This window comes from Sparus aurata, chromosome 1, assembly GCF_900880675.1.
Source record: "Sparus aurata chromosome 1, fSpaAur1.1, whole genome shotgun sequence".
NCBI classification, from domain to species: Eukaryota; Metazoa; Chordata; class Actinopteri; order Spariformes; family Sparidae; genus Sparus; species Sparus aurata.
Genome location: NC_044187.1, coordinates 17,356,188 through 17,373,307, shown reverse-complemented (window position 1 = coordinate 17,373,307; position 17,120 = coordinate 17,356,188). Strand labels below are relative to the sequence as shown.

Here is a 17,120-nt window from a genome sequence, read left to right as displayed (position 1 = left end):
CATAACTGACTTTTCATTTTGTCAATTTATCGAAGTGTAAAGCTGCCTGAGACGGCCGAGGTTTCATCAGGTGAGAAATATGTCAGAAGTACGTACAGTATGTGTTGCTCACAAGAGTCAGACACAATAGATCTACACAGCTTCATTAATGTTTGTCATACATAAAGATTTTAATAAAAAGATATTACGTCCATGTTTTCCATTGATGAAGTTTATTCAGCACATACTGCAGAGAATACAGTGGTGTTGATCTACAAGTCCACAAGAACTAAAATAATGTGTGTGAGTACACTCAGGTTAAAACAGCATCATTAAGACTTGACCCAAAACAAAGCTGATTAAAAAGTCAAAACCATTAATGCTATTTTTAGATTTATGTTGTGACTATGGAGCAGCTGTAGTAGTAGTTGTAGCTGCAGTGGTAGTTTGTAAGAGGGCAAGAAGGAGCTGGAGCAGCTGGGCATTCACTGTTGTAGATGCTGTTGTAGTTGTAGCCTGGATGGTGGTACAGTTCAAGAAAATCAGAAACATTCACTGTTGAACACACAGCCGAGGAGTTTCGAGGGACATTTACAGTCGTTGACGTTCAGGTGAGTTGAATGTTGATTTCTAGAGGACAGAGAAAGCACTCACCTCTTCCGAGCTTGAACTCGAGCCGGAGCTTGAGCGAGCAACTCTTTTGTGTGCTGCCTCCATCTGCAGAAAATCCACAAGTCACACATTTGATATTGCCAACATTATACTATTACTATTACTATAACAGTAACTGTATCAAAATATAAGAAGGCTGATGTTTATATTGAGCAAACACTTACAGGATGAGCCAAAGCGAAGCTCAGGAGGCACCCAAGAACAAGTGCTACCTTCAGCATGGTTACAGTGATCAGACCTGTTGAAAAGAAAATGATAAAGACTTGATCAGATGAAGAGCTTTGGTAAGAAAATCGGCAAAATTACGCACAAAAAATACAAAAACAAAACACTAATTACCCTCAAGTCAATTTCAGCAGACTGTCTCGGCCACGATGTTGTCATGTTGCTCTGAATGTTGAGCTTTTCTTATATACGGTTACAGGAGCTGTTGACATCTCATCAACATATGGAGATGTTGGGAAATTGCGATTATTATGAAATTTTCATCATACACATTTTAAGGGGTGGACAGGCCAGGTAATGATCAGAGACACCTGGACATTATGATAAATACAACATATATTACACTTCATAAATAATGCAGTATAGCCAGCTGGATTAGTCTCAAATTGTAATCCAATGGACTCTTTTATTGAGCCACTTTTCAACTTTCCTTACCCCATGTGCATGATATGCTTTTGTTCAGCAAAAAATCAGCCATGAAATGGACTTATCATGTTGCCAGTTTATCAGATGTAAAGCTGCCAGGGAACCTTGTATGAAAATGAGAAATGACAAGCACCTGTAAAGAAGTACAACTAATCAGAGATTGTCACTCAGAATATTACTGTACAGTAATACAATGTTTAATGTTGTAAACTATGTTTTTCTGATGTTTTAACATACAAACAAGGCAGAAAGGACGTACATTACATATGTTCTATATACAGGTTTAATGATTTGATCCATTTTCTTTTTTTTCTTAATGCCTGCTACACTGAAAGCTTAGGAACAGTATGTATAGAAAATCTGGTCAATCAGCTGTCACAGGTGTTTTGATATTTCTTCCTCATTTGAAATGTGATGAAATGAATTCTATTGGGGGATTATCCTAAACTCAGAACTAATCTCTGAACTCTCAGACTCTGAACTAATCTAATAGCTGTTGGGAAACAGTGAAGTGGTTTTGCCCTAAACATGATTCATGTGAAAGCCTTCACGTTCTTTGTGCAAGCTTCTTTTTTCTGTCAACTATTCAGGTATTTTGTTAGAATAGCTTCTTGTTAAATGGACAAAGTCACATGTCGGTGGTTTACCACTGATAGAGAATAGAATAGAATAGAATAGTCTTTATTGTCATTGTACAGGAGAGTACAATGAAATTTAGGGTGCTCCCGCAGCAACAAATAAAAAAAAGCAACACATAGAACAAATAGTAATATAAATATAAATAAATTATATATATATAGCCCTTTAAGGTGCTAAAGGGAGGTAGGAGGAGGTAGATTGGGTTTGTTCTTGGCGGGGGGGGGGGCCGTTCGTATTTGTAGTTTGTATGGCCCAGGGGAAGAAGCTGTCTGTCAGCCTGCTGGTGTGGGACTTTGTTGACCATAGATCTTGACTTTGACATCTCTTATACTACTTTTGCTTTTGTAAACTTTAATGCTTCACCGTCAAAATACACCAAAAAACATTCAACATTTACAAAGTTATGCAACAGGACCTGCCCTATAGTACCTGCCCTATCTGACAGGAATACACTATGGATTATATACTCATCAGTAGCTGTGTGAGTCATCTTTGTTGGATTTCCACTCTGAAGTCAGAAGGAGGTTTTGCATTTCTGCCATCTTATTGTGTCATATTTGGGGATTTGGTGGGGCTGTAACAAATGTTGGGATTTAGAGAGTGTGTCAGGGAGGGAGTGAGTCCCAAAGCTTCAATTTCTCATTTCTCATGGCTTTTCATGTTCTCGCCATTGTCGGTGTGTGTATGTGTGTGTGTCCTTGCGGTAAAATGTGATCCTGCAGACAACTTTTGTAGCCTGAACTATCACAGAAGCAACTGAGCATTTTGTCAGGTGTTTGCCGTATGTCCTTCTGTCTATGGACAGATATTTGTCATGATATTAAAGTCACAACTGTGCAAGATGCAGTCACAAAACATTACAGCTGTGTGGTCTGGATCAAAATAAATGTTGTTTTTAGAGATGGGTGTGGTTTGACCTATCAGTACTGAGTATACATGTAATAACATAGTAATGATTACTGAGTAATTGTCAGAACATCAACATGTTGACAGGCATCAGGCTGCTGTGATCCCATAGCAAGATGGTTTCTAGTCTAGTATTGTCTGGTACTGCCATTGTCATTTGTTAATGCAAGAAAAAAAATCAATTACTTTTTAGTTATACAATGAAAATATGATGATAAATCAGTATAAATATAAGGGAGAAAGCTTGATAATGTTTCAGTATAGTTTGAATGATTTGTGTATTCCTTTATTTACTCAAGGGAAAATGCTGAACTTGAATGTCCAGAAATAATAAACATATATTGACTACATCTTTTCTCTGTCTGCCAGTTTGCTGTCTCGTTTTCCTGCTCAAAGAGGAGAAGGAGAAGCTTTATGTGCAACACTTGCAAACAGAAACTGAAGGTTTGGTTTATATCTGACAGAGTTTGGTTCATCGGAAATAAACTTCCTTCATCTTAAGACTATGATAAAATCAATATAGAAAAACTGGAGAAAAATGAAATACGGGAGTGGACGTAACATTTACATGAACTCTTTTGACTGTACCAGCAGCATGCTGATTGTTGCACCTGCTGCCGGGTCACTGTTAGTCATTTTTGCGCAATTTTCAGATTTTTATTGTTCTTTGTGGTTAATTCTGGAGAGGCTACAAATGAAGGTTAGCTGTTAATAGTTTATTGTTCCAGTAGAGTATACATCGACATTTAAAGCACTTTGTTTGTTGCCAAAATGTGTTCTTTATTAAAATTCTATTCTGTAAAGATTTATTACAAATATGTGCATATGAGATGTAGACTGTTACATATGTGAACAACCTTTTTCCTGTTCAATCACAATGTTTCTAACACGTCAACCATTTCCTTTTTCTTGTTTTTCAGGAGATGTCGATAAATGTAGAGTTGCAAAAGAAAATCATATAATATTTGTAACTGCCAGCAGAACTGGCTTATATTGACCACAGTCCTCACAAGACAGACACAGACACAGTCAGGTGAAACTGTCTAACAATAGTTCTATGATTCACACCTTTCTACACAGCTTTATCAGGGTGTCTCATATGAAAAACAAGACAAACAAACATACTCAGTTCAGGTTTTGCATTTGTGAAATTTATTAAGCAGGCTGTACAGAGAATACAGAGAAAGAAAACAGCTGTCATGACAAACTGGCTGAAAAACAAAGCAGTTGTTGTTATTCAAAACTGGTTGTCACTGACTTATTGATCGCTGGATGATTTTAAGACTTTATCTTGTGGTAGAAGTAGCTGATTCAGTATAATAGTCAGCACTGCAGTAGTAGTTAATTGCCGTAAAAGCTGAAGAATGAGCTGATCAACTGTTGTTGAACCAGCTGCTGTTGACACTCAGGTTAAGACAGCGTCATGACAATACTATTTTTAGGTTAACTGTGTGATTATGGAGGAGCTGTAGTAGTAGTAGCTACAGTGGTGGTTGTAGGTGCAGCAGTGGTGGTTGTAGGTGCAGCAGTGGTGGTTGCAAGTTGTTGTAGGAGCTGAAGAAGGAGCTGGAGCAGTTGGGGACTCACTGTTGTAGCTGCTGTTGTAGTTGCAGTTGTAGTTGTAGCCTGGGTGGTGGTACAGTTCAGGACAATAAGAAAAAAATAATTGTCAAACATACAGCAGAGGAGTTTTTAAGGATTTTTACAGTCGTTGACATTCAGGTGTGTTGAATGTTGAACTCGAGAGGATAGAGAAAACACTCACCTCATCAGAGTCAGAGCTAGAGCTAGAGTCTGACCGAGCAACTCGTTTGTGTGCTTCCTCCATCTGCAGAAAATGCACAAGTCACACATTTGATACTGCCTACATTATGCTATTACCTTAACAGTAACTGTATCACCATATAAAGACACCTGTGTTGATACTGAGAATGAGAATGTTTCACTTACAGGCTGAGCCAGAGCGAGGCTCAGGAGGCATCCAAGCACAAATACTTCCTTCAGCATGGTTACAGTGATCAGACCTGTTTAAAGGAAAATAATAGACTTGATCAGATGAACAGTTTTTTCCAAAATATCAGCAAAGTCACCCTTTAACCAACCTCACATAGAAAATAAAAATCTGAATATTCAATTACCTTCAGATCTTCAGAACTTCAGCAGACTGTCTTGCAGATGATTGAGGGTTTGTTGTGTTTCTCTGAATGTTGAACGTTTCCTTTATACAGTTTCAGGATCTGATGTCATCTCATCAGCATATTGCATTGTTGGGAAATTGCAAATATTATGAAATCTTCCACATCCAAAGCTTAAGGTGAGGAAATAGTCTGGATAGTTCTCAGAGACACACCTGTACAGTATGGATACAACGTGTTTACTGTAATGATCCTTGTAAATAAATGATGATAGCCAGTTGGATTTGTCTCACATTGTTATACATCTTTATTCTTTTCTGTTTTTGCTAATTTGGAACTGTCCTTAACCAACCTGCATGATATCCATAACTGACTTTTCATTTTGTCAATTTATCGAAGTGTAAAGCTGCCTGAGACGGCCGAGGTTTCATCAGGTGAGAAATATGTCAGAAGTACGTACAGTATGTGTTGCTCACAAGAGTCAGACACAATAGATCTACACAGCTTCATTAGTGTTTGTCATACATAAAGATTTTAATAAAAAGATATTACGTCCATGTTTTCCATTGATGAAGTTTATTCAGCACATACTGCAGAGAATACAGTGGTGTTGATCTACAAGTCCACAAGAACTAAAATAATGTGTGTGAGTACACTCAGGTTAAAACAGCATCATTAAGACTTGACCCAAAACAAAGCTGATTATGGAGCAGCTGTAGTAGTAGTTGTAGCAGCTGTAGTAGTAGTTGTAGCTGCAGTGGTGGTTTGTAAGAGGGCAAGAAGGAGCTGGAGCAGTTGGGCATTCACTGTTGTAGCTGCTGTTGTAGTTGTAGCCTGGATGGTGGTACAGTTCAAGAAAATAAGAAACATTCACTGTTGAACACACAACCGAGGAGTTTCAAGGGACATTTATAGTAGTTGACGTTCAGGTGAGTTGAATGTTGATTTCTAGAGGACAGAGAAAGCACTCACCTCTTCCGAGCTTGAACTCGAGCCGGAGCTTGAGCGACCAACTCGTTTGTGTGCTGCCTCCATCTGCAGAAAATCCACAAGTCACACATTTGATATTGCCAACATTATACTATTACTATTACTATAACAGTAACTGTATCAAAATATAAGAAGGCTGATGTTCATATTGAGCAAACACTTACAGAATGAGCCACAGCGAAGCTCAGGTTCTTAGGTCTTAAATATGTACGTTCATTTACCACTTCCGTCGTCGCCTTTTTTGTTTTTGTTTTCTGGGAAATGTGTTGGTGAGATTCACAGTCAGCTCTGTGTGTTGTACTTGTCTGAAGTATCCTGGAACATAAGCGGCATTTTGCCAACAGCCCGGTCGGAATTTATCGCCACACACTTCACCAGTTCCGGAAAGACTTCAACTGCGGAATCTGGTACAACTATGGGAAAGTTTCAATTTAACAAGTGTGGCGTGCAGGTGGTCAAGTGCTTAGAGTGCATGCCATATATGCAGCCGACCCCGGTTCGATTCCGGCCTGAGTCCTTTGCTGCATGTCACATCCTATCTGTCAACTGCTTAATAAAGGTGTCTATGCCAGAAAAAATCTTAAAAAACAAATTTAACAAGTGTTGGCTTGAACATCCAGAATTCAGTTGGTTAAAAGCCGTAAAATAATGAATTTGAGGCGCAGTGTGCGCTCTGCCAGAGGACTCAACTTGGGCACACTCGGTGTGAAAGCGCTGGTGTCACACACAAAATCGGAAAAACACCAGTTAGCTTGTAAAAGTCTCCAGCGAAGTCACGCCATCACACACTCCTGTAAGCCTTTGTCACTAGTTCCCGGTCCAAGTTGTCCAGTTCTGCTCGACCCGAACTCTGCGCCGCCTCTGCTGTCTCGCAGTCGAGCGACATTCAAACCATCTTCGGCTCAACTCCGACAATGAAAGCGGAGGTGCTTTTCGATTTTGAACACCATGCCGCCTTCTGAAATGGCATCGCAGTTATGCACAGAGCCTAGAAACAGTAGGCCTACAAGAACTGTCTAAAATGAGTTTAAATTTAACGTAGAAAAGACATCGATGACGACCTCATTTGCACTAGAATTAGCCGTTATCCGGAGGTCCTGGGAACGTCAATACTGTACGTTCGGAAGACGTTGGAAAAAAGACGCCATCTCGCGTCACAGTCTGCATCTTCACGGGACCGAGATTGGACGTGCAAAAATGACCCTAAAAAGACGTTGTTTCGACGTGTCTTTGCACAGTGGGGAATGTTGAGCTTTTCTTATATACGGTTACAGGAGCTGTTGACGTCTCATCAACATATGGAGATGTTGGGAAATTGCGATTATTATGAAATTTTCATCATACACATTTTAAGGGGTGGACAGGCCAGGTAATGATCAGAGACACGTGGACATTATGATAAATACAACATATAAAACACTTCACAAATAATGCAGTACATCCAGCTGGATTAGTCTCAAATTATAATCCAATGGACTCTTTTATCCAGCAACTTTTAAACTTTCATTACCCCACGAGCATGATATGCTTTTGTTCAGCAAAAAAACAGCCATGAAATGGACTTATCATGTTGTCAGTTTATTAGATGTAAAGCTGCCAGGGAACCTGGGAGATTGTCACTCAGAATATTAGTACTGTACAGTAATAGAATGTTTAATGTTGTAAAATATATTGTTCTGCTGTTTTTACATACAAACAAGGCAGAAAAGTACGTACACTCTATATACAGGTTTAATGATTTGATCCAAATTCTTTTTTTTTTTTTTTTTGCCCGCTACACTGAAAGGTTAAGAACACTATGTATTGAAAATCTGGCCAATCAGCTGTCACAGGTGTTTTGACATTTGTCCTCGCTTGAAATGTGATGAAATGATTTCTATTGGGGGATTATCCTAAACTCAGAACTAATCTCTGAACTCTCAGACTCTGAACTAATCTAATAGCTGTTGGGAAACAGTGAAGTGGTTTTGCCCTCGACATGATTCATGTGAAAGCCTTCATGTTCTTTGTGCAAGCTTTTTTTTCCATCAACTATTCAGGTATTTTGTTAGAATAGCTTCTTGTTAAATGGACAGAATCACATGTTGGTGGTTTACCATTGATAGATTTTGACTTTGACATCTCTTATACTTTTTTTGCTTTTGTAAACTCAAATCCTTACTCACAAAAAGACATTCAATAACAGAGTTATGCTACGGATCCTGCCCTATAGGATGACATACTCATCAACTGATGTGTGAGTCATCTTTGTAGGATTTCAGCACACATACACACACACACACACACACACACACCTGTTGACATCCAAGTCTTTCATGATGTCTGAAAGTATGTGTGTTGCTAAATCAGACCGGAAACGAGGGCTTCTCTTTTGGACTTTAAAATAAAGCCCCATCCCAGCCATACAAACTGTTGGCCTAAGCAGCTCACAGATCGGACCATTAAACAGGCAACAGGCAGTGTGTTGCAGCCTGCCCTAAAAACCTCAGTAGAGCGCTGAAGGGATGACATGTTTTTGTAGGCTAACCCGGACGTTAGCATCTCCCTGGTTCCCTCGTCAAAAACCCTATTGGAATTTTCCATTGGATTTTAGATTTCTCTGTCCTCATGAGTAGTTGCTAAGAACAGGGATCAAAGTCAACTCAGGCAGATGTTACCAAACAAGGTGTGAAGCTGCAGATGATGGAGTGTGACTAAGCAGTCTCGTTTTGAGAAATCTGAGGTGTGTCTCAATGATTGACATATGATATAAGCGTCGATGCATGATGAGCCACACACATACTTGTACAGCACAGGTGAGTGGTACAGTTGGTGCTAAGAGACTCTATGTGAAATGTCCTGATCTGTTTTAAAGCATAAACAGGTAAGGTTCATTCATATAGTTCAGTGTAATATCAATAATGCTATTTTCTTACAGGTTCTTCAGAAACAATGCATTTCTTGTGTATTGCAGTTTTATTTTTGTCGGCAGTTGCTGCTCATGTGAGTATTTTTTTTGATGATGAAAATTCAGATTACGAAGGAGAAGTTTTATGTTTTAAACTGGTTATTCAAATTGTTTTCTGTTCTCACTGAATTACCTCTTCCTGCCTTTAGCGCGGTGACAATGCCCCAGATGTTGGAGGGTCTGGCCGCCCAGGATGGGTATGTGGTGATTTAACTTAAATAATTATTACTTAACTGTGATTCAGTCTTGTTTTCTGTTTAGGAAACATGCTTGTAGTCTAGATACATAAAAAAAATTGCTCAGATGCTTCTTTATAGTTATGTGATCAGTGGCTTCTGTGTTGTGTTGGTTCATAATAAAGACACCTTGATCTCTTTGTTGATCGCCTCCTTTACCTTAGCTTACTTTACCTTTAAGCTGGCTGTTAAAAACAACTTTATACATATTTTAAGCTGAAATCTATGTGGAGAAGGAGGCGATATTGGGAGAACCGTCAACTAGCAAAGTCAATGAATTGTGAAGACCAACCAAATGGATTGTTAAAAACGATACACACATCTCACTGGAGACTAGTAACAATACACAGTAAAGCTAACCTGTAAAGAAGCATGATGACATTTAATAACACCTTCTGTAGTTTCATTTAGCCACTCATTTATAACCACTGTTTAAAGACATGTAAGCACCTTATAATTGAACTGTAGGACATTTATTGACTAATGTTATATTGTTGAACAAATATGTAAATACCTTAAGCCTGTGGTTAACACAGACCTTATTTGGGGCATTTAACCAAAAATTAATAGATAAAAAAAACCAAAAAAAACATTACCTTTGAGACAATGGAACCGAAAGATCAGAAATGCTAACTGATTTCCAGGTTTTAGGCATCATACTACAGCACTCTTGTGCAGAACAAAGTATCAACAATAAGATTAGGATGTAAAATAGACATATAGATTATCTCCAGGGGCTAAAGGAATCTACAGATGCGATTGAAAAAAAGAGCTTTGCAGCATTTGCAACTTAATCTTGGTCATCACGTAGGATTTTAACTGTTTTTGTGATATGCGTTAACGAGCAAGATGTAAATGTGACCCGGTTACACTAAGGTATAGGTAAATCACTTATTGTATATAAAGGTTAACGAGACCCGCTGCGATGCCATTACCTAACCGTTTTTAGACAGTCGTTTACTGTACTAATCATTTTATCTTTGCTTCACACAGGTTCCTGGTAAACCTGGATCGAGCAAGTATTTTTGGAGATATCCTGGACCATCAAGAGGCAACAGCAAGTTCAGCGGTTCATTTGTAAGCTCACAATTAAATGCAATGTCACTTTAGTTGTATTGAAATTAAAGCTAATTATGTTGTAATAGCTTTTATTTTTCACTTTAATATTGTGCCTAAATTGTACGTCTGTTGCTTTTGAATTTAATCGGGAAGCACTATTATACCTACTTAAAAAAAAAAAGTGACAAACTGGTATTGTTCTGTATTATTGTAAAAATATAATATACCTGTCTCTTGTTTTAGGAGTGTTCCCCTGTTTTCAAGGTAAGCCCACTGATGTCTCTCTCCATTGTAAACCCAGGTTTAGTTTAAATTTAACTTTTGAGCTCTCGGTAATTATTCTTTGATGTTTTCTGAAACCCATCAGCCATTGAAAAATTAAATTAGTTGTTTGCACTAATCAGGTGAAAAATGCAGTACTTTTATTTATGTTATTTATTTCGGGCATGTCAATTCATAAACATCACATTTCATCATTGTTCAAATAATACAACACACATGGCCGAAAGGGAAAAAAAAAAAAAGCGGGAGAAGCCAAAGCTTATCAAGTCCCGCCCCCATTACCCACAGGATAAAATCTTCATCCTGATCTTTTCTTGTCTTTTGCAATTTACTTTTTCTTTTCTTCTCTTTTTTTCTTTTCTTATGACCTTTGACAAAACATATTACAGCAGTAGCATACAGAGCTGAATTCAAGCTCTAGACAGTACATACAGATTACATGTGTGTCTGCACATGTGTCCATATTAGTCCATCATGAGTGAACAACAGTCTCATCTTATGGCCTCATCTTATAGCCAGGCTTGCCACAAAGTCAGAATGTCCAATCGACAGAGTACAATGATCATGTGAAGCACATATTACTTAGAATGTTAAGTTTATGTATGGGGAGGGAGGGGCCTGATCTGCAGCAAATTTACAGTCTTCCCAGCATGCATTGTTAAATGAGAGTTAAAAAAAACTTTTCTTTTTCAACATGATTTAAACTTGATGTGTATCTTTAATATAATATAATATATATATATATATATATATATATATATATATATATATATATATATATATATATATATATATATATATATATATGTATATATATATGTTATGATTATTATTTTTAGACACTGGAGTCTCAAAAATAAATGATTTATGTGAAATGCTGAATTTGAGTAAAGCATGCTAATGTAAATTGACAATGTCTACTACATTGAATTGTGTGTCTAAGTTTATACAAGTAGACCTGATTAGTTTCACGCTAAGGGGTTAAGGCACACTGGTTTCCACGCAGTTTTCTAGTAAAGTCAACTTATTTCAGATAAGAGTGTATGTGATATTGACTGCTAGTTGGAAATAATCTCATTTTCTATCAATTCTTTTTTCCAGGTTGACAACGTGACATTTCAGGTAAGATCGTGATTTTAAAAAAATCTGTAATGTACAATAAAGTGTATGTTTGAAGTGGCAGAGCAGTGGTTTGGCTGAATATTACACATTTTTAAACAAACATGTTGCTTTCATCCATAGAATGTCTCCGCTGTGAGCCTGAAGGAGGTAAGCGATATGTTTTAGTCACCTGGTCTCACTTTCACGAAAAAACCTTTTAGCCTTATGTTTTAAATTACACCATCTTATTGAATGGCATGATTCCACTGACCCTGTGTGTGACACTTTTGCAGGGGGAGAACAAATTTGTGATGCTGGAGGTAGGTGACTGAAGAATCAATTTAGAAAAGTCAAGTTTCATCACAGTTAATAAACAGAAGAAAGACAAGAAAGATTACTTATATTATTAATGAATACTAATGGTTGACCATCTCTAGCCACAGGCTGGAGGAAGAGGACCTCGCCATCATCTTCAAAAAGTAATTTAACTCTTTGTAGTGATTATCACAGTAACACTTTGCTTGTTTGATATTCGCTGTTTTAATCTGGCCTGTTGTTATTTGTTGTTTTTGGTTGTATGGTTTACAGACAATATTTAATTGGTTGGATGTTTTATTTTATTTTAAGACAACTGCCCTGTGATTTTCTCTCTCCTCATCTCAATTTCAGCAATATGTGAAGCTCAACTACACAGAACTGGTAATCTCCTCACCACCCACTACAGATTGAAGATGATGTCTGTGTTTACCTCGTTTGTCCTCAAGAATAACCCAAATGTTCTCTTTTTCCATTTTGAAGAATCAAGTCTGCGTTGAGTATGGGGTTGTGAAATTTGTGAGTACAGACAATTTGTCAGCATATGTCATCATGTAAATATCTGAATACATTTCCTGTATAATATTTGGCATTTAAATTTAAAATGTGTCACACAGGTTCCTGCTGCCATCCCTCTTCGTGGGCTCAGCAAGCATTTTGGGAGACCTCAAGGAGGTTCAAGAGGCAACGGGCAGCCCAAGAAGAGGAACCTTGTAAGCTCACATTAAAACTAATTGACACTAAAGCTGTATTTAAATACAAAATATGATTAATTTAACAATTGTTTCCTTCTTGTCTCAGGTGTTTTCCCCTGCTTTCAAGGTAGGTCCACTGTCACCTGTCGATGCGATATTAACGCTCTTTCAACAGTTGGCAAAAACTCAGATTTTCTTGTGTTTGTGATGTTCTTTCAGGTTGACAACGTGACATTTCAGGTAAGATCATGAGTAGAATAAAAAAAATCATATACAATACCAGCACACTGTGTGTGTGAACTGACAGAAGCAGTAGCTTCACTGAATATTACAATTTTGTCAACCAATTTTGTTGTTTTCAGCTGCAGAACGGCACTGATGTGACCCTGAAGGAGGTAATCAATAATATTTATTCACTTCATATTAAGGAAGTTTTAACTTCAATTCTTTTTTAGTTTTCTTATGAGATGTTATGACTCAACTGACTTTCCGTTTGAAATCTCGCAGGGAGAGAACATATTTCTGATTCCAAAGGTAGGTGACTGAAGAATCAATTTTCAAATATTTTGTTTTATTACCACAGATGAAGACTCAAAGACTATAAAGATTAATGAATACTAATGACTAACAATCTGTCCATAGCATATTGGAAGAGGACCTCAACATCCCCAAATGGTATAAAAAGTCATTTAACTCTTCATAGCACTTGTTACACTGTCACTCAGCTGGTTTGATTGTCGCTGTTGATTTTTCTACAGAGAGAGTTGCGCGGGCGTCCAAAGCCTCGGGTATGCTAATGTTAATTTCTGTCAAAGAGACTTATTTTTTATTCAACCATATGGTTTAAAGAGAATTATTCTGAGTTTGATCTTTGTTTCTCCTCATCTCAATCTCAGCAATATGTGAAGCTCAACTACACCGCCGCACAGCCGGTAATCTTCCTCGCCTACTAAAGTATGACGATGATGTCTGTGCTGACTTTGTTTGTCCTCCATAATAACCATCATTTCTCATTTTATCCAATTCAAGAACCAAGTCTCCATCGAGTATGGGCTTGTGAAGTGTGTAAGTACAGTAAGCACATGGTGCCACGTATATGTCTGAATCTATTTTCTATATAACATTTGTCTATAAAATGCGAAATTCTTGCTGCCCATCCCTAATCTCCTTTAGCTGTTCCAAAAGGCATGTGCAGTTATTTAATCACCAGTAAATCTTTTAGTCATACACCTTCTACTTCAGGTTAAATTGAAATGAGATAGTGTGCACAGTTTTATTTTAGAATCAGCCTATTAATAGAACAATTTGGCTTGTGGGGTTAATTTGACCAACTTTCTTACCTTTCAAGGTGGGGCCTGCTGAGCTTGTTGAAGAGGAAGACTATTCAGAAGATGTTTACTGACAACTATAAAAGGTGAGGGCGGTAATGGCAACACTAACTGTGATTAATTACCCGGATCCTGCTGCTGACTCATTTTCTTCTCTCGCTCTTTCCCCAGGATGACACCAACATCTACAAGTTGGATGAGCCAACTTTAAAGAAGACTATGGCTTTCTTTCCCGTGGTGTATTCTGGGAAATGACTCATGTAATTCAGCATCGGCCTGTAAAAGTGCCACAATAAAATTCTTGATCAAATCAGTTTGGCAAACATCTTTTATTTGTCATGTTCGGAAAGTGTGGTGCAGATTCCTGAAATGAGCGAGACAGTTTCAGTGTAATACAAAAATAATTGAGTCCAAATGAATTGTATTTAGATGAATCACACACTCCAGCACATTTCGCAGGAGAATGAGCGACTGTGGACGAGTACAATGAAATTAATTTTTGCCTGATCACGTTGTCGTTATTTCCCAAGTGAAGTCTAAGGCTCGAACAGGAAGGGGAAGTTAGAGGTGCCCTGGAGGAAAGAAAGAAAAAGTTGTTTAAAAAGATCCTGCACAAATAAATGACAGTGGCATAAAACTGAAGCTAATATTTTGTGTTAGTCTGCATACACATGATTGTACGGAAGCTTTAATGGTTGAGCATCATTGTATTACATGATACCTCATCGATTCCCGGGCCGGATGCGTCTCCACGAGGATCAGGAGGGATTGTAGTTGACTCTTTGTGTGTCCCATGTGGCCATGTCTGACACAGAAAGTTAGAGAAAGTTACAAAAACATAGAAATTCAACTTAACTGGTGCATACATGTCTCTTTCATTGGTAATCACTGTATGTTACAGAGAGCTGGATGCACAGGATACATTCAGGAATATGCACAGGATTGTTGCACAGTATGAGTATATATATATATATATATATATATATATATATATATATAAAGGATAACATGTATATGAAAATATTTAGTCTACTCACTTTTTCTGTTTGCACCTTAGGTTGCGAAGCTTGCTAAAATGGGAAGATACACAGAAAGATAACAACACGAAAGTAAATTCATAACTTGCTTTTTTTACTGGGTTTTATTGATGCCTATATTTATTTTGCTGTCCCCTTTGCTGATGCAACAATGCAAATTTCGCCATTGTGGGACTGAAAAAAGAAAATCTTATCTAAAAACATGCAGTATACAAATAAACCACACCTATGACATCTATGTCAAATGCACCATCTGCACAAACCTGACAAGCAATAAATTAGACTAAAATAAAATAACAGTCTTACTGAACAATGAAACTTATAAGCTGTGACAGGTCTCAGTTGGCAGTGCAGATACAGTTACTTAACACTTATTTATTGATGAAACGACCGAGCTGACGTGATTTCAGCAGTCCACAGCTAAAGCAGACAGACAGCTGCGGCTGATATGGCAGACTGTCAACATTGCATCACAGTCACCGCACATGAATCAACATCCGCAGCTGTGTTATTATAATTAAGTCTTTAGTCATTACAGTCTGCTGCTTTGGCCTTTAACCTCAGTTCACTGAGGCAAAGGGAAGTTTACGTGTACTGAACACTTATGTGCCGACAAATCTTCATAAAAAGTAAGAATGGAATCACACTTGTTCAGCGACACGTGCAAAAGTCGGCCCCTTCTTCTTTTTTACTTCATGTCATCTTGCATCCCTCACCTGCAGAGGGAGCTGTGGTCTCTGTGTGGTTCTCTCCAGGGTTTGCTGGCCGTTGTTGGGCTGCAGCACCGCAGTGTTCCTCTGCTGAGGATACCCGTAAGGAGGCACAAAGTAATTGAAGCCCTGTGGATGATAGAAGCCATAAAAATCTGCAGTGCGGTGTCTCCATAAACCCATTGAGATTTGCCTACAGGTAAATATGTTTTACTTCATACCTGCTGTCTGGGGAACTGGGGGTATCCATACGGGAACTGGAAATGTGGAAACATCTGAAAGACATTCACAAACACTCTTTAGTTTCCCCACATGACCTACGGGAGAGCCATATCACTGTATCTCCATGCTGCTTTGTTGTACCTGAACAGGGCTTTGGGCCTGCTGAGGGACATTAGCAGCGTTGGGGTCCTGTGGAAGCCCAAACTGCTCTTGCTGGCCGTTGGGGAAGATCATCGGCGTTAGCTGGTTGCCCTGGTTGGGGAACATCAGCTGGGGCCCCTGGGGGCCAAAGGGACTGGCCAATTGAGGGTTCAAGTTCACCATCTGTGGAGTGAGCAGGACATCGGGCTGCTGCTGTAGCACAAACTGTGGTAGAAGTGATGACGCCTGGAGAAGAAGGCACTCGATTCAGTTTTCTTTTTCTTTTTTTTATACACATATTATTCATGTTGATAAACTTCCAGTACCTGTGCTTGTCCAAGTGCTGCGAGAGTCAATCCATTCAGTCTCAGGATCTGAGCACACAAATATGGTTGCATTAAATTTGGTAATAATATTCCTAGAGTTTTGCTTTGCAACCACAAACATGAAAGTTTAAAAACAGCTATATTTACCTCGTTACTGTTGCTTGCAAGAATCCCAATCTGAACCTGTAAAACAAACATTAAAACATAAGACATCTAACTCATCTCAGCCATTTGAAAAGATATGAGAATCATGTATTTTAGCAAAACTTACTGGAAGAGCAAAGCTTGTCCTGAAAAGACAGACCAACAGAAGGGCAGTCTGGAGCTTCATGATGTCCTACAGGCTGTAAAGGAAAAAATAAGCTCCACCAATTCATATACTTTCATCAAGTTTTGGAAAATGCATTCTACCATTTCACTTCAACGAAAGAACGAGCGTTAGAAAATGATTTTACCGTTTTCTTTGCTTCTTGCGTTCACTGTCTGCGTGCCTCCTCACCTTGTCCAGGTCCCTTTTAAACCCTGTCCATATGAGCTGTTGTAGTCCACAGCCAACCGATCCAGACAATGTGTGGTCAGTGTGACAGACGTTTCTCATGGCAACAGACTGAGACACTTACAACATAGAGCGGCTAAGTATGTCATTAGGCGTAAGTCATGTCTCTAAACGCCGTGACGTGGTCTGTGTCAAGTCATTAACACATCTCTAAAGAATATGAATTTAGAATATTCTGTGTGAAAGACGTCCA

General features: G+C 38.4%; 3 protein-coding genes across 3 annotated transcripts; 1 reads left to right on the top strand and 2 right to left on the bottom strand.

The window, feature by feature from the left end:
• Positions 1-3,972: 3,972 nt before the first annotated feature.
• LOC115589594 (threonine-rich protein-like) lies at positions 3,973-5,053 on the bottom strand. Its single transcript, XM_030430581.1, has 4 exons — positions 4,986-5,053; positions 4,798-4,871; positions 4,613-4,675; positions 3,973-4,473 (listed from the first exon to the last, which is right to left on the bottom strand). The coding sequence occupies exons 2-4, from the start codon at positions 4,852-4,854 to the stop codon at positions 4,303-4,305; spliced, it is 291 nt and encodes a 96-aa protein (XP_030286441.1). The 5' UTR covers positions 4,855-4,871; positions 4,986-5,053; the 3' UTR covers positions 3,973-4,302.
• A 3,615-nt stretch (positions 5,054-8,668) lies between these two features.
• Positions 8,669-14,228, top strand: LOC115588410 (uncharacterized). The gene is made up of 22 exons (XM_030429030.1): positions 8,669-8,767; positions 8,890-8,954; positions 9,069-9,116; positions 10,149-10,232; positions 10,458-10,478; positions 11,598-11,618; positions 11,739-11,765; positions 11,891-11,917; positions 12,035-12,076; positions 12,267-12,296; positions 12,396-12,431; positions 12,530-12,625; positions 12,714-12,734; positions 12,827-12,847; positions 12,970-13,002; positions 13,115-13,141; positions 13,250-13,282; positions 13,366-13,395; positions 13,504-13,539; positions 13,637-13,672; positions 13,956-14,021; positions 14,107-14,228. Exons 1-21 carry the CDS (start codon positions 8,731-8,733, stop codon positions 14,007-14,009), a joined length of 825 nt encoding a protein of 274 aa, XP_030284890.1. The 5' UTR covers positions 8,669-8,730; the 3' UTR covers positions 14,010-14,021; positions 14,107-14,228.
• Positions 14,229-14,245: 17 nt separating this feature from the next.
• On the bottom strand, positions 14,246-16,935 carry odam (odontogenic, ameloblast associated). The gene is made up of 10 exons (XM_030429036.1): positions 16,827-16,935; positions 16,643-16,715; positions 16,519-16,554; positions 16,372-16,419; positions 16,046-16,291; positions 15,904-15,957; positions 15,689-15,811; positions 14,973-15,005; positions 14,657-14,740; positions 14,246-14,507 (listed from the first exon to the last, which is right to left on the bottom strand). Exons 2-10 carry the CDS (start codon positions 16,700-16,702, stop codon positions 14,472-14,474), a joined length of 720 nt encoding a protein of 239 aa, XP_030284896.1. The 5' UTR covers positions 16,703-16,715; positions 16,827-16,935; the 3' UTR covers positions 14,246-14,471.
• Between the last annotated feature and the right edge of the window lie 185 nt (positions 16,936-17,120).